Source organism: Oculina patagonica, chromosome 12 (genome assembly GCF_052425735.1).
Source record: "Oculina patagonica isolate OP01 chromosome 12, crgOcupat, whole genome shotgun sequence".
Taxonomy (NCBI): domain Eukaryota; kingdom Metazoa; phylum Cnidaria; class Anthozoa; order Scleractinia; family Oculinidae; genus Oculina; species Oculina patagonica.
In genome coordinates, this window is record NC_135769.1 from 11,292,678 (window position 1) to 11,316,065 (window position 23,388).

General features: G+C 36.5%; 1 protein-coding gene across 6 annotated transcripts in view; it reads left to right on the forward strand.

The window, feature by feature from the left end:
- Positions 1–85: 85 nt before the first annotated feature.
- The window catches only part of LOC144631595 (fibroblast growth factor receptor 3-like), an 80,617-nt gene continuing 57,314 nt past the window's right edge, over positions 86–23,388 (forward strand). Inside the window, exons 1-14 of one of the 6 annotated variants that reach the window (XM_078490063.1) lie at positions 86–169; positions 6,682–6,832; positions 7,394–7,717; positions 7,802–8,089; positions 8,332–8,379; positions 8,582–8,742; positions 9,098–9,593; positions 11,356–11,466; positions 12,119–12,300; positions 13,491–13,613; positions 14,189–14,259; positions 15,107–15,147; positions 16,350–16,449; positions 17,223–17,322. In XM_078490063.1, coding sequence (XP_078346189.1) covers positions 6,715–6,832; positions 7,394–7,717; positions 7,802–8,089; positions 8,332–8,379; positions 8,582–8,742; positions 9,098–9,593; positions 11,356–11,466; positions 12,119–12,300; positions 13,491–13,613; positions 14,189–14,259; positions 15,107–15,147; positions 16,350–16,449; positions 17,223–17,322 — 2,163 coding nt within the window. In that variant the 5' untranslated portion in view covers positions 86–169; positions 6,682–6,714. Of the gene's footprint in view, positions 170–6,185; positions 6,833–7,393; positions 7,718–7,801; positions 8,090–8,331; positions 8,380–8,581; positions 8,743–9,097; positions 9,594–11,355; positions 11,467–12,118; positions 12,301–13,490; positions 13,614–14,188; positions 14,260–15,106; positions 15,148–16,349; positions 16,450–17,222; positions 17,323–17,894; positions 19,493–23,388 lie in introns of those variants that run through there. The other 5 variants (XM_078490064.1, XM_078490062.1, XM_078490065.1 and 2 more) reach the window with 5 other exon arrangements.

A 23,388-nucleotide genomic window follows, 5' to 3' on the forward strand; every position in this document is an offset into this window, starting at 1 on the left:
CCGAAATCTACCTGACCGGATACGCCACTTCAGCAATTGGACTTCCGTTGCCAGAAAGTTCTGCCAGTCCACTTAAAAGGGAAATCTGCCTACTTTGACACCACGGCAGACGAATAAAGCTTAATAGTAATGATCTTATAGTTCGTCGTCAAGTGCTCAAAATATCGAGGTGAGTATAGTTCGTTATTTTTCTTAAAACTTCATTGCAACCGAAGGCGGTATATTTAGCGTATATATAGCGGTATTTTGAGCAACAGTGAAGCCGTTGTATATCAAGTCAGGATTGTGAAGCGATCTCTCATCGAGAGACGATTAAGTCCTGCGAAATAAGTAACAATAAGGTATAAGTGAGAAATGAAAGGTTATGACTAATCGGTCTTGTCTGGATCAACAATAAATTGCGAACATTTTAGTAAGAGTACCCATGCGAAGCTTATCAAAGCGGAATTTTTGTCTACCTTTTTGTGACACGAGATCGTTTGTTAAATATCCAACCTTATTATTCAACCTTATTCAACCTTCGATTTATATCATAGCACATGCCGGTGAAATGTGGCTATAGGTTTCGTTTTACCGAGTTCCTAGCAAAAGATGACAACATCAAAAATGTTTTGATTCATTACTCAGAACTATAACATCCTTTTTGTAACATTGCAACGCTATAGACTAATGGTTTCCTTAAAAGGATTAATATCCAAGGGGATTTGGTGTATCGACAGTATTGCCTTCTACCGGCCCTCCAACACACTTAAAAAATATTGAATTACTATATACACGGGTGCCACGCGGCCCAATCAATATCTAATGGTTAACGCGGGGGTTGTTATTTTCTTCGGCCAAAAAATTTAAGTAGAAACAATCGACGAGTAAGAGAAGCCTGACAAATGTCGAGGTCTAAGCGGTGATAGACTCCCCCATGCACGGGAAGAAACAATAATCCTACTCGCATTATGGCACTAAAACCGGAAAAGGGTCTGGCAGGGTGGGACAGTTGGTTCAAGTGCCACTTCAGACGGAAGAGTGATACGCGGTCTGAATTCCCTGTTCCCGTATCATTCACTCCCAGTTCTCACCCTTTCCTTAGTGGTTTCGCCGCGTTGTCCTTTTTCTATTTGAAAATATCATTTAATACATTGTTGCGGAATTTTTTCTCAATTTCTCTCGGCTCCCGCAACCTTGGAAATCCCGCTTTCCGCCCTCTCTTGTCCCATAGACTGCCCACTACAACTCCTTCCCCCACAGCTGAGAAATATGACCACAGCTCTTAAAGTCTTATACGGTTAAGCATCGAAAACATGTTAAAAAGTGTATAAGATGGTAATTTTATGCTTTCACCCAAATGGTCTTATTTCTGCTGCAAGATCTGTGTCTTTGCATGACTAGTAGTGGATTTATTGGCAGGGGTTCCTCGTCTTTGTACCAACGCAACACATATAATTACGCCACAACATCTCAGTAAGACACTACCTCTCTGGAACCTCTATTTTCATTCGCCCGCTGTAAACACTACCTCTATTGTTATTTAGGGCTAGGGGTATTGTTGTCAACTGAATTAACTCGTTCCGAGAGGTACATCTCAAAGGGCTAGCAACAAAGCAATGACAAGAAAGTCTGTTTAATTTAGTAGCTGGATGATATGATAAACCTAACCGAATATATATAAAGTTTTGGAAGTCATATTCTTTTCTTACCTGATTAAACGTTTTGTTTATCAGGTTCTAAGTCAATTTCCAGTTGCGTACACGTGGGATTTAATATCCTTTTTTTATAGACGTAATACACCAAACACGGGAGAGAATGACATTTCCAAACATCTAAAAGAAAGTTGAAAATAAGACGTGCAGCGAAGTATTTTTAACGAACTTTGAGGTGTTTTTTGAAATGTGATGAAACACTCTCTCGATTGTTTGATATATATTTTCAATCGAAACTTATCCCAAGGAAAAAAACGGAAGAAATAAAATCGTAAAAAAATGTATGCTTATTAGGATCACATATCCCAACTACTGTCGCGTTTCTGTTTTCCTTTGTTTTAATTTGATAAATTGTAATAAGTTTGAGAAATATAGTTCCTGTTTTTATTAGCCTGCTTTTATGTAACTGAAATTACTCTTTTAACCAAAATCAATAATTGACTTCAAATGCTAAATTGAACCGACAGAATAGTTCTCACAACTAATTATGTGAGACATTCTATTTGGTTCTCAAAAACAAAAATAATGTGTAAGCCTTTTTTAAAAAAAAATATATATATATATATACTTAGTTTCTTTAATTTCCTTGCATGAATATTAATTTCACGTACTGATTAAGCCATCCTTATTAATTCTCGAAACCTAATAATAAACACCTAAAAAAATTCGGCAGTCAACATCGTCGAAGTGACTAAGGAAAACCCACATGTGAAAAAAAAAAACGATGAAACGTTTGGTACCACTTTACACTCGAAAGAGTTTCAAAGCTGACGGAACACCTTTTAATCGCCATGGAATATACTTGAGTTATCTGATGATTGTTTTTACTACGTCTTTAAACGTCTGTGTTTAACTTCCCCTACACCTGCAATTGAGACATAAAGCGCTTACCCGAATATATTTTGAGTACAGTCTGCGGTATGACGTATTATTATCATTATCATTATTGCTATTGTCAAACCTTTTTATAAAACAACATAAGCTAAGGCGAAATATTTATTTTGGATATTTAACAGTGGTCGTGGAGCAGCTCGGGAACGAAGCAGTTGCGAGTAGAGGAAGCATCCGTTAAAGCCTTTTGGGAAAAGTAAAGACGAAAATGGAGAGTAATTCTGAGCTTATAACTGCAGAAAAATACTAGCATCACAATAAATAGCCCCGATTTTCGCTGTTGACTTTTAGCAGAGCTCGCACGTTAAGTATAATTTTCTTGCAGCTGAACCGTGTATAACGAGAGTTTTGTACTGATTGCGTACCGCTTATATCTCACCTAGACTTCGGAGCCAGTACTCACTTGAAGTATGAGGTTCTTTAAATGTGTAGAAATAAAAAGCCTGTGGTTGGTTCTGAGACTGATCGCCAGGTTGCACAGGAAAGCAATCGAAAGCAAATTTGGTAGAGACAAATTTGTAGAAGTCCGATTTTTATGTAAGAAAAACGAGCTTCGAATAAATTTTAGTAACAAAAACTTAACGTCTTTGTACCTATGTATGCATACTACTTGTGTCTTATCAGCGGCACATATTAAACTCGGGAGCAAAAATTTAAGTAGCCTTTTGTGTCCAGCTCAACGAAATGACGCCAATCTATAGCTCAGCAAAAATCAACGAACTCTCGCCGTACATTTGCCTGAAGCGAACGCTCGGTGAAAGTCGTTTCTATTTTTTGCACAGTCTTGTAGAAGATAAGCAAACTCCCCTGGAAGTGGTACTCACCTTAAAATGTAATCCAGCGTCGTGTAGAATTTTAATTTGGTCAACATACTTGAGTCTATTCCACGAAATCAATGATGTTTTGGTTGAAATAGACAACAGCAGCTGATTCTCCATAGCCTGTCAAAACGTACAGGCAAAGCAGTTTTATCAGGACAATTTGGATTAATATTAATCCGATTAATATTAATCCTAATGATTATTATATACTAGTAATAGATTATTATAATCCCGTAAAAGATTATTATAATCCAGTAATACATTATTATAATCTATTACTGAGGTTTGAGCCGTGCCTTAATCCATTAGGATTAATATTAATCTTATGTAAGATTAATATTTATCGGATTAATATTACTATTTATGGTAATCTCAACACTTCAATACTAGTCCAAATCTTCCGAGGATTGACATTATTCTACGAACTAACTATCGTATGCATTCTTGGACCCTTTTGCTTGGATCTAAATATAACAGACATAAGATCAGTAAGATATAAATATCTTTTTTTAATTAGTGCGTCTGCTGATAATAACAGTAACTGTTGGTAATTTGTTAAATGAGCTACTAAACAATATTTTTGATTGTCGCTATTTCTTCGCAGGTGGCAATTATTCCCTGTCCTAAGGTTCCCTTTTTTTGTAAAAGCACATGCCCACGGCACGGATTCGCTGGCCCAGAGGTGCTTGTTCCTTTTTGTTTACTTCTGGGGTAAACATCGTCGAATCCAGCTCTAGCATATACAAAAGTGATCGTCATGTGACGGATGTGATTAGTGACTTATGTCCTGTCAGCCCCATGTTGTATGTCTGCAGTGTGTTTGACATATAGATCTGTTATCCGAACATTCACGGAATTTTATCGGGATTATAATAGAGATTAATATTAATCTCGATTATATTATTAATAATAATCTAATCCTTCCAGTTTTTTTTGCCGTGCCTTAATCTATTAGTGGATTATAATAATCTATTACTGGACTATAATAATATATTACCAGTTTATAATAACCCTATTATAATCTATTATTATTATAATTCGCGGATTAATATTAATCCGAGTTGTCCTGTTTATTTACACTCAGTTTAAATTTGCTTTGAACATTACTTGGTGCTAGATTTGTTTTTTTGTTTTTTTTGCATTTGTCTTTGTTATGTACTATAGGGATGGCTTTGGTAAGAACGAGGCAATAACGGATGGAGTCAAAATCAAGCGATAAGCTTTTTCTCGAGTCTAATTACACAAACAAGATATAAAATAATAAAATTAAATAATTAAATAATTAAGTACGATTAAATAATTCTACGGCTCGAATATTGCACCTTTCAGTCTAAAATTTGGCATGAAGCATCTCTGTGTGACTCTTTATAACCCTACATTTTGGTTTTTGATGAAAATCTTTTGAGAGCCGAGAAATTAGCAATTCTGTTCAACGTGCCCATACAATGCTCTGTAATTAATAATTAAATAAGTACAATTAAATAATTCTACGGCTTGAATATTACACCTTTCAACCTAAAATTTGGCATGGAGTATCTCTGTTTGACTTTCAATAACCCTATGTTTTTGTCTTTGATGAAAATCTTTCAAGTGCCGAGAAATTTGCAATTCTGTGCAACGTGCCCATACATTGCTCTGTAATTAATAATGAAACAAGTACCATTAAATAATTCTACGGCTTGAATATTACACCTTTCAGTCTAAAATTTGGCATGAAGTATCTCTGTTTGACTCTTAATAACCCTACGTTTTAGTTTTTGATAAAAATCTTTCAAGAGTTGAGAAATTTGCGATTCTGTGATGTACCTATACATTGCTTTGTAGTTATGTAAATTATCTCTGTGATTAAATAATTCTCGCTCGAATATTACACCTTTCAGTCTAAAATTTGACATGAAGTATCTTTGTATGACTCTCAATAACCCTACATTTTTGTTTTTGGTGTGGATCTTTCAAGAGTCGAGAAATTAGCAATTCTGTGCAACGTGCCCATACATTGCTCTGTAATTGCATAAATTTAAATCATTCGCTACGCTTGAATATTATTGCGACATGCAGTGCAGAAATTTGGTGGAAATTATCTCTGTACGACAAACTAAAACAAAGCGATTTTTTAGTGTTTTGCTTACTCATAACCGAGTAATTAAACATGTTTTTTTTAAAGCGCGTCCAAATATAATATCAGTTAAAATATACAAAACAAAATATTCTGTACCATACAAAGTTACGATAGCTCGGTTGGTAGAGAACACTTCTACAGAAGTTGTGTATGCCTTGGTCGTTGGTTCAAATCCAAATGGAAGCCATTATTATTCTTTTTTCTCATTTTTTTTTTTTTAAAGTCAGTATGCCGTTTTATTTAAAAGTTTAAAGGCTGAACAAACGCAACAGTAAATTTTTATATTTCAGTATGTTGAGATCGAACGCTGGCTATTTCAGTGGGACTTCAACCGCTGATGTCAATAGAATTGGAACGTTTGTAGTGTAGAAAAAAAACACCACCGAGAAATCAAGCTATGCGAGCGAAATTTTCTTTCGTATATCTTTATCTTAATTTTGCTGGGCAGAAGTCCCAAGTGTGTGCGTCCAGCCAAAATTGTACACAATTTGCAATTGATTCCTTTGCTGACTAGGAAGCTAGGAGCTACGTTGTTTGATATATAAGTGGTGTAGGGCCACTATCGTGCATGTTTAGAAAGTTAAAGACTATCGCACCTTTCAAATAAATATTAGCGAAATTTCTTAAAATTATGAGCGAAATTAAACATTTGAAAAAATAAACACACTTCTAAATTTCAAAGACATGTTTCGGACACTCCGTACCCATTATCAGTTTGAAGATGTTTCTTTCAAAATTTGACATTTACACGGGCACACGTCTCAAAGAGGATATCCCGCTCCGTATTGTCTCCGTGACACTCCCCGAATAAGTAGTACCGCTCTACTTTTCCTCTTTCATGGATGTGGCGTTCATGGTATTTTCTAACTACATGTAAACGGATGATCTCGGAGAGTCAATAACAGTGAAATAATGTTAAATGTTATAACCGACCACGAAAATCACAAAAATGATTGTCACTATCTTGTTTGTGCGGTTGCCCCTAGATAAATAAATAAATAAAATTTCTTTATTGCGCTTATTAATAAAAATAACAAACGTTACATGTAAAAATCGCTTAATCGCTGCAATCTTTTGTTTCTTTTTCTTCCCTCTTAAGCTTGGTACATTATTATGTATTTTAAAATTTCTTATCATCTCCTTATCACCTGAACAGTTTAACTTCAGATTATTTGTATGCAAACGTTTGATGATGGCCAACATCTCTTGGCTGGAATGCAGGAGATATTATCTCCTGTTATTACTTGTTGCCAGTGGTTTATCGATTCTTCCACCTGCCTCGTGTCAGTATTGTAACACTAAAGCTGGTAAGTTAATTAACAGTCCATTGAAATGAGTAAACTTCCAAATGGACGTCTTTGGACGTAGGGTGGAAGGACTGTGCTTTACGAAATGAAAGTTGCATATTGGAACACTTTTTGACATGCATGTACAGGTAGAAAGTGCCTTCCTGACATTTCATTGACCCTGTTGCTGCCACAATTGCTAAGTGATTTCTTACACGATTTATCCTCGCGTCACTAAGTTTTTTTAAATAGCAACTGACAAACAAACAATAAATATTTGCGCACATTTAACCCTAAAGAAACAAATTCAATTGGTGTCAGTAACGTACAAATAATTACTAAACATTTGTGAGGGGATCGATACCAAGATCCTTTTTTTTTTTTCACAAGAAAAACGTGATAGAAGGCAAAGAGGATAAACTGAAAGTTGCTAGAAAATATAAAAATGTGTAAAAAGAAATACAAAGCAGTTATAGGAGGCAGAATCGAGTCAAACTTGGTTTTGAAGATAACGATCTTTATTAAGTGTGCATTTAATTCTTTGATGTATTTTGAAATTATGTATTTTTTCTTCCCCATCAGTCGAACCTCGGATTAAAATCTCTTCCACTCCGTCATCCAACAAACAACCCGTTGGGGCAGCCATTAATCTGACTTGTACTGCATGGAAAACTGATGAACTGGCGATGGAAGATCTAAGGACAAGACCACACAAAATTGAATGGTTTGATACGCAAGATGTAGAACCCGTCAAAGAATGCCTGGCTGGATCGCCGGCAGCTGCACTTATGAGCTGCACATTGACGATTGGTGTCCTGACAGAAGAAAAATTTGGTAATTACACTTGCAAAGCCAACAATGATTATTATCATTGCAGCAACAAAATATTCCCAATTATTCTTCAAGGTAAGTAAATAATAATAAAATAACTTACGATAAACTACTTGGATAGAAATGTGAGATTTTAACTTGTATTTTGTCATTCTATAGACATCGAAAGGCCAGTGATTGTCAAGGATCCAGTAAGCCAAGGTGCTGTTATCGGGTCCAATGTAACGTTTAATTGTACTGCCACTGGTTATCCCAAACCAACAATCACATGGAAAAAGGACAATGATTCACATTCTATACAAGCAAAGGTCATAACAGATGATGAGAAGACTCTCAGCCAGCTGGTAATAACAGGAGTAACGAGAGAAAATTATGACAAATATCAGTGTGTTGCAAACAACAGTGCCGGAGTAAACACCTCAAGGGCTGCAATTTTGCATCAAGAAGGTCAGTCAATCAGTTTTTTCATGTTTAAATTTTGTTACATTACATATGGGACGTTTTAGGGTAGTATTCTTCAACGAAGGTCTTTGGCAGATAAAATGTCTAACGGACAAATAACAAATGAATGGAGGCCAAGTCAATCAGAGTCTGTTACTAATGATTAACCGAAGTTCATGTGTTGGAAGGGCAAAAATTTGCGATTCTGAGAATAATTAATAACTATTGTTCATTTACTTTATAATTAGCAGAGGGAAAGAAATCTAAAGTGGTATCCGTATATTCAGGAGCTGAAGGTCAGGCAATTATTTTTTTTTGCAATTTCATGTTTGAGACTGTGAGTTTTAAATCATAGAGGATGCATTCCATTTGTATGGATCTTTTTAAATTTGTTTGGCGGGCACTGCCCAGTTATTGTGGATATATACACTAAAAAAATGGTAAAATGTTGATGTTAAAAAGATATATAAGTACTTATTTCTTTGTTCTATTTTTTAGCACCAAGTACTTTCAGAATGCCTCAAAGTGCAATCCAAAAGATCATTGCGTTTACTGTGTCCGGTTGTATTATCATCGTGCTTCTTATCATTGGGTTTTTGTGGCACCGGGGATGTGTTTCTAAGAAGGTATTAATGGCTCAGTGTATTTTTCGTATAAAGGTAACGTACGTACATCCTTTTGTCCATTTCTTTCCCACCAGAAAGGAGATTTGGAAATTCGGGAAACGAATCAGTATATGTACAGTGCAAGCGCTGCAGATGTATTTTTTAAAAGCGAAAACTAATTTTTGAAACGTTTTGAAAAAGCGTAGGTAAAAGATTAGTCAGTTTGTTTTCAGTTATAGTACTGCAGATATCTTTGTTATTTAATCCTCTTTGGATTGGTAGAAAGCCATGAGTTGACAGGGAAAGGACATAGACAGAATGGACATTATCCATATCTTGTTTCAGTTTTTCACTCCTCAGAAACACACAAGAATGGCTTTTTTAGATTATTGTTGTTTATTGTTTTCAGACGTATGACAGAGAAAACCCTGAGCCAAGCGAAACATACAACAGGTCATCGCAAAAGGAAAACCAGCAAGAAAACACATATGACTATATTGACGATCAGAGCTACGCTTCATCAATGGCACCCGAAAACGAAAAAGTGCAGTTTTCAAGCCACAAATCTGAGGAAAGCCCGTTATTAGATACATTACGTGTTGACCTTCCGGCAAGGAAGCCTCCACAAGCAAGACCATTGCCTCCAACACCAGAAGTTGATGACGCAGGTACCAAAATGGAATGGAATTCAGCACAAAATTTAATGTGTTCATCAGTGTTGCAGTTCGGAAGCCAGAACGTTGATTTTGAATCGCAAGAGACCGAGGAAGACTACGAAATCGACTTGAAAAGGCTTGAAATTCAAGATGTAGTGCTCGGGCAAGGGGAATTTGGAATTGTATATAAAGGAAGTTATCATTGTGAAGATGAAAAGGTCATTAATGTAGCAGTGAAGCAGTTGAAAGGTATGTCAATATGGATAATAAATTCATAATTCCTTGAGTTAACTTTATTACTATTCCTCAATTATTGTCTTGTTTTAAGAAAAGTTACGTTTACCTTTGCTGTACATAAACAACAGCAACATCTTAAAAAAATACAATCCTTCCTAAGTTGCAAGAAATCTTACAGTGCGAATACTCGAACCGGGACAGTTTGAACAAAGTTAACCAATCGCAGCGATAATTGATAACAATGGATGGCGACCTTTTTCGTTAGCGGACAATGACGTTTAAGAATTGAAACAATAAGTTTACAACAAAATTTGAAAACTCAGCAACGTTGCAAATAGATGCGGACCTCTCAGGAAACCCTTCTTTCTTTTGATTTGTTAGTTTCGATCCTAAATTTTTAAGAACATCTGAAGGTTCTTACGGTGGTCCTCGAGCTTTCGAGTTATACATCTAAATTGTTTGGGCTTGAAATATTTTTCCGCCTTGATCAAGTTCGGTCTTGTGACGAAAAATATAGATGAGGCGTTAGCATATAAATTCGAATAAAACAAACCTTTATTGACCTTCACTTTTACAACATTATCTGGCTCTAACCAAACTCGGCGTTGTGAAAATCGACTAAACTGCAACGCCTCGAATAATTTTCGCAGTTAGCCTTTCCGCTCTACTTATGCTGGGCTAACATAGTTTCTCAATTTCGAAATGTTCAACGACAGCTCCGACCATTTTTGATCGTGGAGGTGTTGCTCACCTTCTGGGCATAGATGAATTGTTCACATCATAATCCCTCAAAACGTTTCTAACAAAGTGCTTGACCTCAGTCGCGATTAACTGTTGATTCATTCCGGTGTGTTGCAGGTCTAAAACCCGCTCTCGTAACAACTGCGAATGTCGGCGAACATTGTCATATATTCCCCCTTCACGATTCAATCTGAGTTGAATATTTTTGACAAATGCCATTTTACGGAATATTTTTGCACTCGAAACGAAAACTTTTTTACCCTTTCGAAACAAAACTAAAAATCATTTCAAATTTGGGATCGAAACTAACCAATCAAAAGAAAGAAGGGTTTCCTGAGAGGTCCGCATCTATTTGCAACGTTGCTGAGTTATCAAATTTCGTTGTAAACTTTTTGTTTCAATTCTTAAACGTCGGTGGTCCGCTAACGAAAAAGGTCGCCATCCATTGTTATCAATTATCGCTTATAACTTTGTTCAAACTGTCCCGGTTCGAGTATTCGCACTGTAAGGAGCTAAAGATTTTATATTTAATTTTGTAAATGGAAAGTCCATTTAAACTGAGCCAAGTTATAGTGAGGCCAAGTTATAATTTGCAACATGAAGCGATATAGAGTGTTTCAACGTGCCTTTGCAGCGTTTCTAGCAGATTGCCGCACCAACTCATATACTTGTTTGAGAGAGGGCGTAAGGGCTTCTTTCCTTTTATGCATATTTGGATGTTTTTCTGTTTCGTACAAGTCACATTTTAAGTAACTTATTCTCAATAGCGACCAACGTGGTACTCCTTGTAATTAATCTGAACTTACTTGCTTAAGATGCTGTCGCTGCCATAGTCAGTTTGAGACTTCTTAAAAGGATTCTTGAATGATATAATAAAACTTTACTGGGTATATCTTGAATGGCGACTGTAGCAGTTGTTTTGGTCGTGACATCCGAAAGTATCCGCAAGTAGTGGCCTCTGTATCCCAATTTTAGTCGCAAGGCTGATCAAAATATTCGAGTTGAGCTTAAAGTTTGTTCTCATTATGCATAGATAACACGAGTGTGAGCGACAAAGTTGCCTTACTGAGCGAAATACAGATGCTAAAGCTGGCTGGTCGGCATCCTAACATCGTGAACTTAGTTGGCGCGTGCACTCAGGATGGTAAGTTGTAAAGTAATATCACCTTGACTACGGCGCTCAAAACCAGTCTATTTAGTTATGTCGGACAAAGAATTGAAAGAGTAGTTACATACCAACCTCGTTTCCAAAAAAAAAAACCTGGTTTCCAGGGTCTCTCTTTATTAGATTGGTATTGTCGTAATTAAATGAAAAACGGTGCTATTTCAAGCGACATCTTTTCGTGAGATAATCTATGTATTGAGTGTGTACCTACATTTGATAACAAGTTTAAGATTCGCGTTTTATTGAAACGTATATTAACAATAGTGACTTCCCGCAACTTTTCCGGTATTATCAATGAATTTTTTGGTGTGACAAGGTCTTGTTCACGAAACTTGATGTTTTCATGCCTTGACATCCAGGTCGCTCTATCTACATTTGGAGTTTGCGGGTTTCCTTTTCACGTTAATGCGATTTTTTTAGGTATCTAATCTTTCACTGTCTTAAAAGTTCTGTAACCGGAAGGTATTTGTGAATACAATTGCAATATATTTTTAGGAAAAATTTTGAGATTTGAAATCTCAAACTCCGCAAAGCAGCAGATCCAATGTGACGGAGTTTGAAATTGACATAGCATTTTGATGCATTTAGCGACATTTAGAATTATGATTATTTATTTTTTTTAAATCTTAAGAAAAAATTCTCTTGGTCACTGAGTTCGTTCCTGGTGGTAGCCTTGAAGCATTGCTGATCCGCAAGCATGCTCCTGGTGAGAACAGCGAGTACGAGAATGTCAATTGTGTGCTGAACAATCGACAGTTGGTAAATATTGCACTACAGATCGCCTCAGGAATGCAGCACTTGGAGCGAAAGAAGGTGCGAACACCCTGCCCAATTTGCATAACTCTTCATATCATACTCAGCCTCATCCAATTATTGCTAATTATTTTTTTAAGAAATTTCTGAGTTTCTTGGAAAATGTCATTTATGGAAGAATATCCCCACTTTCCAACTTTCTATATCATTTCACTACTTTAGTTATTTTCGTTCTTGTCCTTGTAATTGGTTGTTTGCTTGTTTGCTTGTCCTGGCTACAGAATTTGTAGACACATTCCTACATAGTGAAGAAATTATTCAATATGACACGAGCGTGGGACAAAGAAAAAATCTGAGTCCCCGACGGGAATCGAACCCATGGCCTCCCAGATACCGGTTAGGCGCTCTAACCAACTGAGCTACGAGAGACTCGCTGTTGAGCTTAGGCCATTTACTAGGTTGATATGTGACACGCGTCCTGCATACTGCTAGGATCCGCAATGTCGAAATCATCAAATGTGTAGTAAATAAATAATAAAGATGGTAGATTTCAAGGTCGGTGATAGATAGTGAAGAAATTATTCAACATGACACGAGCGTGGGACAAAGTACATTCCTACATGTACAAACAGAGACCCATCTTTCAAGCCAAATAAATTTCTTTGCTACATATATATATATATATATATATATATATATATATATATATATATATATATATATATATATACTACTTATTAACCGAGAGTGAGGTCATTACAGGGGAATCTCAGACCGAGGCCTTGATGTATTGACCGAGCGATAGCGAGGTCAATACATCAAGGCCGAGGTCTGAGATTCCCCTGTAATGACCGAACGGACGAGGTTAATAAGTTATTTATTATATGGCCTTTTAGCGCCATTCTAAAAATGTCTAAATGTCTCGCTCTCGCTCTCTGTGGCTCTCTTCGTCACTCATACTAAAGAAGTATCAGTATGATAATATTTTTCTTTCAGTTATTGAAAAGATAGTTACATTTTGTCGGTATTTATTGTCGTTATCGCAATTGCGCTAGTAGCTTTTACTCACAACTCAAAAACCGTCGAGCCGAAAAAATTTTTCATAATGCCCGGTCATTACAAGAAAATAATGCCCGCTCAGCAGCCAATCAGAGCGCGCGTACTATTGTAGCCATATAATAAATATATATAAGCTACCTTATATTCTCTCAGTTATCGTACATTGGATACAAATTTTCACTTGTTTGCAGTGCATTCATGGCGACTTAGCAGCAAGAAATGTTTTCATTGATCATAACAAGATTGCTAAAATTGGAGACTTTGGATTAGCAAGAGACATCTCAGATCGTGGAATATACACCAAGACCTCAAATGTAAGTACATCATAAAAGACGTGTTATCATAAAACAAAAGCTAAAGCAATCAATGAAAAATCACAGCAACCGTACCGTAAACCATAGAACGACACTTGAAGCAAATACACGAAAAAAAGTCAAGCACGGAGAAACGCTGGGATCAGGTCGTGAAAAAGTTTGATCAGCTCGGGATACAATGGTGCAATTTAGTCAGTTCTATCATTTCCCTATTTTGATAATCTAGTGTATTTTGTCGTATTTGATCTGTCATTATTGTCTAATAGAGCTGTAACGGTATTCGACAGAAATTAGACTGTGATGTACGCAATCCATTTCAAATGTTCCAAATTACGACTTCCATACAAAGTGCCTTATAGGGGGGGACAGGTAGCAGCTTTTCCGACGTCTCACACGAAAGTCTCGCTACAGTTCAAGAGAATAATATAACAAACAACAGGGAAAATGCCCCTAGCCTCCAAAACAATAGCAACTAACACTAGTACTCTAGAGGACCAGTGGACTAGCACCCTTACGAGAGCTGCTACACTACTGTTTGTTTGTTTTGTTTTGTTTTCATTTTCCAATGTCAACAGGGTAAAGTCCCCTGGAGATGGTTGTCTTTAGAATCTTTAAGAGATGTAGTCTATACAACACAGAGTGACGTGTAAGTACCGTGTATTCACTTAGTGTACTTTCTTAGAATAGCAACACTTAATCATTAATAAAGCATCCGGTTACTGCTTAAGCGTTCTTCTGTGTTCATTACCAAGCCAAACGCCGACTTGTTATTGTACACCACAGCAAGAATGCCCGATTCCCTCTATGGTGCGCGCCTGCAGGGAATCATGGTAAGTGTATTCATCGTTGCTTAGTCTCAGTCGCGCATGGTTTGATGAATACAACTACCATGATTACCTGCAGGCGCGCGCCATAGAGGAAATCAGGCATTCGTCTTTCTAACTGAATGGCAATGTTACACTTTTCAACAATCATTTTGGAGTATAAGTTGGACCAATTGAGGTTTCTTAATGAATTAGTGCGAGATTTAAATTTGTTTCTCTTGAAATATTAATGCATTCTTTACAAATTTTTCAAACGCCAGGTATCCAAGGACATATGAAAATAAAATAGTTTAAAAAACACGATCAATCTTATCCAAATGTCCCTTATCTATCTTATCATTTCCTTTATTACTATTGCACTGTAATTTTGTTTACGTTTCATTGCGTAACAGTTTGAACGGACGGAATTCTATCACACTGAACCATTTCACATTTTTAGTGTGTTTAGCTCCTTTTTTTCTACACCAGTATGGTTGACCTGTATGTAGTTAGTAAGCCACTTATGGGCAGATTGTAGAGCTGACACTTCAGTAAAGTCAATGACGACGATGACATTTGAATTTCTTACAAAATTAGGCAGTGTGCTTTACCAATTGCGCCTCTGTTTAACTCATTTCTAGTTTATAACATTGTTTGTTAAGTAAATAGTGTTTATATTGTTATTTCCAGTTGGTCCTTTGGTATTCTTTTATGGGAAATTGCTACCTATGGTAGGTCTGAAAACATTTAACTAAGGGGGAGTAAAAGTACAATGGAAAATATGTGTTACTTGTCTAAGTGATAAAGCATTAACTAAAAAATCAACTAGGAAGCCACCATCAGGAAAATTCTCTTTTCAATCTGGGTCTTCGTTAAAGCCAGTGGCGGGGGGGGGGGGGGGGGGGGGAGAAAGTCGGCACTTTTCTTTGACGGCATAGCGGTGCCAGAAAACGGTGCAAGACTGTGTAAATCAAACCGTTGCTAAGAAAGACGTCACCCAAAGTTCTTTTTTTTTATCAGAAATATTTAAATATCAATGAATGCATGCGTGTGAAATGCGAATAGTAGCGGTTTTTCCGTTTGACGTTTCGCGCCGCTGAGATGTTTTTTGCATTTTCAGCCAGATTTTTTACTTGATGTTTCACGTCACTGAGAATGTTTCGGCGGCGTGGAATAACAGGCGAAAATTGTGTCACGGTTGACATTTAACAACCAATTATTTCAGAATCATTAGAGTTATTTAAAGTAGTTTAATTCGCAAGCCTTGCTTTTGCCAGACTAGTCATCGTTATCCCCCGCCCCCCTGGTGAGAGCGTATCACGTAGATTTAATTATTACAACTCTATTTAATTGGATCGCTTAAATTGGACATCTACGCCACTTGTGCCAAAGTTGTCAATGGCTCCTGCAATATCTTTTCGTTTGGTAAAACTAATAGAAAATCGCTTGCCACTTTTTTTTTACTACAAATACTTGATGCACACTTCTATTCGCAACAACATTATTGGGTTTGTAGTGAGTTACTTGAATTCCCACCTAAGCTCGTTAAATTTCTTACAGCCGGAAACTAAATGAGTTAAATGTACATCCAAATGAAGTTCTCCCACTTCTCCACACCATTTTATGATGGTTAAACAGGATAATTTAACCAAATTAAACTTTTTTCGACCAAGCTCGTTCAAAAACAAGATAACGCCATCGAGCGCGAGCTACACGTTTCAACCCTTTTGAGTTTTTGTTAGTACCAATACCCAGTCTTGTACAACCCAGAGTATCATAAAACTCGTAGTTTTTTTTTAGAAATGTATATTGAAAGTTTGTTTTATTTATTTTGAAATAACTGGTCAGCATACTCTCTCAATTATTCTTCAAGTAGTCTAATTTCTATTACAAATGCTTGCTACTTATGTGTACATTATTTTACTTGTATCAGGCGAAGTGCCGTACCCTGATATAACAACACCAGTAGCCCTTAAAAGCTTTCTTTCTTCGGGAAACCGAATGCCTTGTCCCAAGCACTGTTCTGAGGAACTGTAAGTTCAACATTCATCAGCGACAATTATTATTATTATTATTATTATTATTATTATTATTATTATTATTATTATTATTATTATTTTTATTATTATTATTATTATCATTATTTTTTTTAAACTTCAACATATGAATATCACAACGACCTTGGCCAGAGCTCGAACCTAGAACACCCCATCCGAAATTCTGCGCACTAACCGTTAGGAAATTATCTTAGATTGAACAATTTCAGAAAGAAAGAAAGAAAGAAAGAAAGAAAGAAAGAAAGAGAGAAAGAAAGAGAGAAAGAAAGAAAGAAAGAAAGAAAGAAAGAAAGAAAGAGAGAAAGAAAGAAAGAGAGAAAGAAAGAAAGAGAGAGAAAGAAAGAAAGAAAGAAGGAAAGAAAGAAAGAGAGAAAGAAAGAAAGAAAGAAAGAAGGAAAGAAAGAAAGAAAGAGAGAAAGAAAGATTTTCATCTTTAATCAAATTCGCCAAAAAGAATAATAAAAGATACCAGAAAAACAAAAAGGAGAATTTGACGAAGACCTTTCAAATATTTTACAAGTCATTCGAACTCGCGTACATAAAGTTACATGCCCTTGCTTACGTCCCTTGCTCTCTATGAATAATCTTAACTACATGTACATATTGTTGTTTTTTTCATTTCATTGACACTTTAAGTTTATTGTAAAGCTATTATGGATATGCTAGTGCTATTTTGGTTTTAAGTTCGGTGTCCATGTTCTAGATACTGCTGTATTACTAGTCATTTTAAACTTTCTTCACTTTTTTAGGTATGCGCTTATGCAATCGTGTTGGATGGAAAATCCCTTCATGAGGCCCACATTTAATGATATAACAAAACAGATCAAATATCTGTTACGGGAAGTCAAGGTGCGTTCCATTTGTTTATTTTTTGATAAAAGAATACCCTTAAATATACTCCATTCAGCGGTACACATACCAATGCAGTACACAAAATAGCGAACAAAAACATATAAGAAATAACTTTACCGGACTTCATTACCATTTCGCTCTATTAATTTTAGTTAGGATTAGGAATCAAAATGATTAAAAATGTAAAACGTTCTCTGGCAACCTACAATGTTTGATAACATCGAGCGTCTGATTGCCTACAGTAGTCTTCCAAGGGTAGTCAGTCAGGCGATCAAAAGCCATTAACTAATCAGTCATTAAAGGACGGACGGACAGACGGACAACGGACGAATAAATAAATGAATTCAAAAGGATGGAAGGAAGGACAGACAGAAAGACGGAAGTAGGAAGGAATAACTGATTAATTGATTGTCACTGACCGACTGACTGACTGACTGACTGACTGACTGTGAATGGTTAGTTGGTTGTTGGTTGGTTGGCTGGCTGGATTCTTGCTTGCTTGTATGATTGATTGATTGATTGATTGATCGAAGTAACATATTAATAACTCGTTTATTCATTTATTTCAGAAATCATAGGTAAATGTAAAGGATGATGACCACTACTTAGTTAGCAACCTGATAACGCTTGATGTACACAAGCGACATCCGACAGAACGACACTGATCTGGAATAAATCTACGAAGCCGAGCCTTGAGACTATAATGACAACATAGCACCGTTGGGCACTCCAAGAAAGTCGAATTTTATAACCTCTTTAAGAACGAATATAAGCCATCGTAAAACTTAGATCTTACAAGGAAGTTAAATGAAATCATTCATGAACTTATGTAATGTTTAACAAATGAGCAGTAGTGTTTTATCAAGTTTAAAACACGAGGCAGCCGAGTGTTTTAGACGTGATAAAACACGAACTGCGAATTTATTGAACGGCTTAAAAATCGTCTGATGTAGATCAACTCATTCATGCACTAATATTTAGACTTGGGGTTATTTTGGCCTAGAAAATTGGACGTAAAGTTTAGCCGTGTCTTTATCAGATATAAAGACACTCATTAAACATTTATTTCTCTTGTATTTTCTTTATGAATTATTAATGAGTTTTTTAAGAATTTATAGTCATTCAAATAATGCAATAGACCTTTTTAGCTAGCTGGTCACGTGGTTTGAAATGGGTAAACAAAACATTCAAGATGGCGGATTCGGTTGTTGTGTTCGAGTCGCACTGGCCAAAATACTTGAAAAACGTCCCTAAAGTATCTTCAATTACTATTGCAAAGCAACCTAACAGGCTGTGGAGAAAAGGAGACTGCGGGAAAAAGGATATAAATGCTTTACAGAAAATTACATACACAATGTTTTTGTGAAAGAAGACAATCATGGATCGTGTTTCGTATAAAAGGCCCGCTGTTTCCGGAGCCAAAAGAAAAGCCGAGATTCCCTCTCAATAAATTTTAAATTGAAAAGTGACAAGAGAAGAGGAACTTTTACAGAAGCAAAATGTTCTTAATTTTGTTAAGTTGGGTAAGTTCTTACAACCACGCGCGATAGACAAGAGAATAGATGATGATACAAGATACTCTGTCTCAGTTGTGAAATGTGTTTTACTACTATAGTGTTTGTTATATGCCGTGTTTGCTCGCACGGAAGGGCTAGCGTGCCCCGAAAACGGGCAAGTTGATTGAAGAGAAGGGCATATATGCAGTAGAGTTACAAAGTTTTTGTTTTGTTTCCTCAGAAACGATACAGTATTATTTAGGCTTCGAGGTGAACTATTTACACAATGGAGGCTATCCAATCAGGAGAACGCGCGCATCCACAAAGTAAATAAGTTTGACCGAAGGCAATTAATTTCGTAAAAGCATGTCCTTCAAATATCGGAAAGATAATCCACAGCATGGCCAAAAAATATTGAGATTCCTTACAAATACAAATATCCGACGACTGCAATGGTTTTAGATAGGGCTTTCCACAAGTTACTAGGCAACTTTTTGGCAACTTTTCATGTTTCGAGCAACTTTTTTCCACTCAAGCAACTTGTTGCATTTTGAGCAATTTCCAGACCGAAGATCTTCGAAGATTATCCGAGTGTTGTTTAAAGGCCATACGAACATTTCCGAAGATTTTCGAGAAACATCTGAAGACGTTGCAGCTTTTGGCTCATTCTGCATTAAGGTCGCGGGGGACACCTTAGGCTCATCATTATGCGTTTATTTAAATCGTATGCACGAAGAGCAACGACTGACATCGACAACTTTACGAGATATTCATGACTGGATAAAAATATGGGTGCGTGCGCGTTATTTTTTTAAAAAAAAAATAAAATTAAAAATTCCTGTTTCTTTGATATTTTAACCAATTTAAAACAACACTTGGCGTTATACGTTTATATAGATTGTAGGAAGTCTATGAGCTAATTTTTATTCAATTTGTTTTTGTTTCTGCAACTCAGAGTAATCAAAATAATATTCGGCATAAACAATCGTGTCCTTCATAAAAACGCATTGTTCTCACCATAAAAGCGTGGAATATAATTACCATAATTACATCTCTCCTTTGGAAACTGATCGTGTTTTGGTCGGGACACCTTCGGAAATCTCAAAGTTTTGACTTTTCCGACAATTTTGTGGCAGAGAATACAGCGCGGATACAGACCTTCATGACTTGCCACTGCAGATAGGTAAACTATAGATATTGTAGTGTGTCATAACAGAGGCGGAATTTTAAAAGAGCTCTTTTAGAAAGAGGTAGAAGGCATTAAAGTAAAATTTGCGCATTTAAACCGCCATAACTTGCTGGCAAACTTTAAATTAAAAAATCCGCTTCTGTTATGACACTCTAGAGATATTGACTGATTAGTTTTTGGCAAGATCACAGTGTGCTGTCTCCTACTCGTTCCGCAAACTCTGCCACAAAATCATGTTCTTCCCAATTTGGCACTAACGTGGCTATTACATCGCCGTTAAGTACAATCTACCAAATAATAGATGACATACATAACTTTTCATCATTTCTTTATGTCTCTGTAAAATTTGAGCTTAATCGCACCCATAACAGCCGAGAAATAAGCGTTTTAAAAGATGCAGGTCAAGCAAAATTTCGCTTCATGAATTTATTCATGCTGTAGGTATCCCCCGCGACCTTAAAACATTACAAAAACTTCTCAGCAAACATGACGTCATCATGTTACAAATTTCCCCCCTTGATTTGTTATTTAGATACTTCTTTTGCTGTAAAATTGCATAAAATTGCTTAGAAATATTTTTTTGTTTCCAAATCTAACCCTCAAAGGGAAATTAGCATATATTAAAAGGAATTATCTTGATTAGAAGCAGTGTTTTGAATTTTTTTGGAGCAACTTTCGAGCAAATTTTTGAGAAATTACGGGCAACTTTTTGGGAAATCTCGAGCAACTTGTGGAAACCCCTAGTTTTAGGTGTGATAAAAGCGATGTAAGTAGTGAGGAAAGGACCGAATTAGCCCTTCCCGTGGGGCGGAATCTCATAAGCGTGGGGCGGAATTAATTAAGTAGGTGACGTCATAGTGCATAAGTGACGTCATCAAAAATGGGGCGTAAGTGGCGTCATAAAATGGGGTGTAATCTAAAAATAGAAAAATTACATCATCTCGGGGCCTAAGACCGTTGGGGTGTAATCTAAAAATAGAATAGTGACATCACAATACCCCTGGGGTTAACGTCATAAAAAAATGATGAGAACATAATTTAAAAATAGAATAGTTACATATGGTCTCCATCTTGTTTATTGTCGCAAAATAAAATAATATTCTGATATAGGTTAAAGAATCTACATTCAGAAGTCTTTTCAGAGGTAAAATTATCGGTAATTTAAGATTTACAGAGCAGCCGAGCGAAAAGTCATGGGAGCGATTATTTCTCGTTTCCATTCTAACTCGGGCAATAGTTTGAATATAATGTATGCAGATTGGCGCAATGTTTTGCTGTGAAAGACCAAAGTCGCATTTTCATATTCCCCACATATTCTGTTCATCTCTGATTAGTTTAAGTTGATTCGCATTCGTGTACAATATATCTTTCTTGGCGTTAGTTGATTAAGGATCTCTAGTTTGGACATAAAGCAAAAACTTACCAGAGATGAACAGAATATGAGGGGAATATGAAAATGCGACTTTGGTCTTCACAGCAAAACATTGCGCCAATCTGCATACATTATATTCAAACTATTGCCCGAGTTAGAATGGAAACGAGAAATAATCGCTCCCATGACTTTTCGCTCGGCTGCTCTGTAAATCTTAAATTACCGATAATTTTACCTCTGAAAAGACTTCTGAATGTAGATTCTTTAATCTATATCAGAGTATTATTTTATTTTGCGACAATAAACAAGATGGAGACCATATGTAACTATTCTATTTTTAAATTATGTTCTCATCATTTTTTATGACGTTAACCCCAGGGGTATTGTGATGTCACTATTCTATTTTTAGATTACACCCCAACGGTCTTAGGCCCCGAGATGATGTAATTTTTCTATTTTTAGATTACACCCCATTTTATGACGTCACTTACGCCCCATTTTTGATGACGTCACTTATGCACTATGACGTCACCTACTTAATTAATTCCGCCCCACGCTAATGAGATTCCGCCCCACGGGAACGGCTAATTCGGTCCTTTCCTCACTACTGATGTATTGGAAAAAATTAGAGTAACCTCTTTTAGCGTTTAACTGTAAAGTAGACATTCTAGCAATTTTCTGAAACGGAAGAAAATTTCCACCAATCAGAATATTTGCAACGCCAACAAAAGCGTGATGACATGGCATCTCCGCCGTGTTTGCTCGCATGGAAGGGATAGCGTGCCCCGAAAATGGGCAAGTTGATTGAAGAGAAGGGCATATATGCAAGAGAGTTACAAAGTTTTTTCACTTAGTGTAACAGATTAATGTATAAATTATGTGTATAGGAAAATTCACGGCATCTTCAACGTCACAAGCCGCGCGAATACACGCAAAATTGCGTGGGTTCTCGCTTGGACGTATCCGGAGTTGCGTGATCAGTGTCGCGTGAATCGCGAAAACATTTGAGTCGGCACGAAAAGTTAAGAACGAAAAAGAAGACAGTCAAGTTCTGTTAGAAAATCAAATTTCGTATGGACAGTTTCGTATAGCAAGCTGTGCAACTGCCATGTCGAACAACATTTATTCCCTTGATTTCTCAAAATAATTAATTATTCATGATCTGATGACCCAATCAGCTCGCATCAATTGGGTCAGGTACATGTATGTTGATACCCAATGAACATACCGATCAAGACACGGTAGATTAGTTCAAAAACTGATCAAGACACTGATCAAGAAACTTGAATCATAATCAGTCTTAATTATAATTCTAAATACAGCATTTTTCTCGCTTAAATCATTGCTTACAATAACAATACAGCAACATATTACTCCTTCTCACACATCGTTAATGTGAAGCCCTTCTCGAACGCCATTCTTCATCTCGGCATCTAAGCAACGTCGGAAAAGGACAAACCTTCAAAAAATAACACACAAAATTAAAGTCGTGAATCAGTGCATTTTAAATTACTAACCAATTCGGTCTAAAAGTTGTCAAGTACCTTTTGTCACTAGCGTCCAGAGGATTCAAATCTTCTGATCCATTTTGATCTGGGTTTATGCCTCCTTCACATAAAACGGACAATAGGCGTTAAATGGGGAGTTACTACTGAATATGAAGTTATTTTTATTCTTCACTCGCGCATAAATTCAGCAAATTCAACATACACAAGGACCTCCAAATTAAAATAAACCCCAAACCCACCTCTCCTTAAACATTACGCTATTCTCGCCCTTCCTAATCTGGAAACGAAACACTATTTCTTTTTGAAATAGCTGCTTATTTCGCTCAGTTAACAAGCGAAATAATGGAAAAAGGTGTAAATGAATGAATGTTTACCCGTTGTCAATACGTGACTGCGCTAGATAGCTTGCCGCACAACGAGAATGGGGATATTATGTTCACCAGTGACCTACGCATTAATCGCGGGGATTATTTCAGTGTTGGCAGTTTATCATATTGG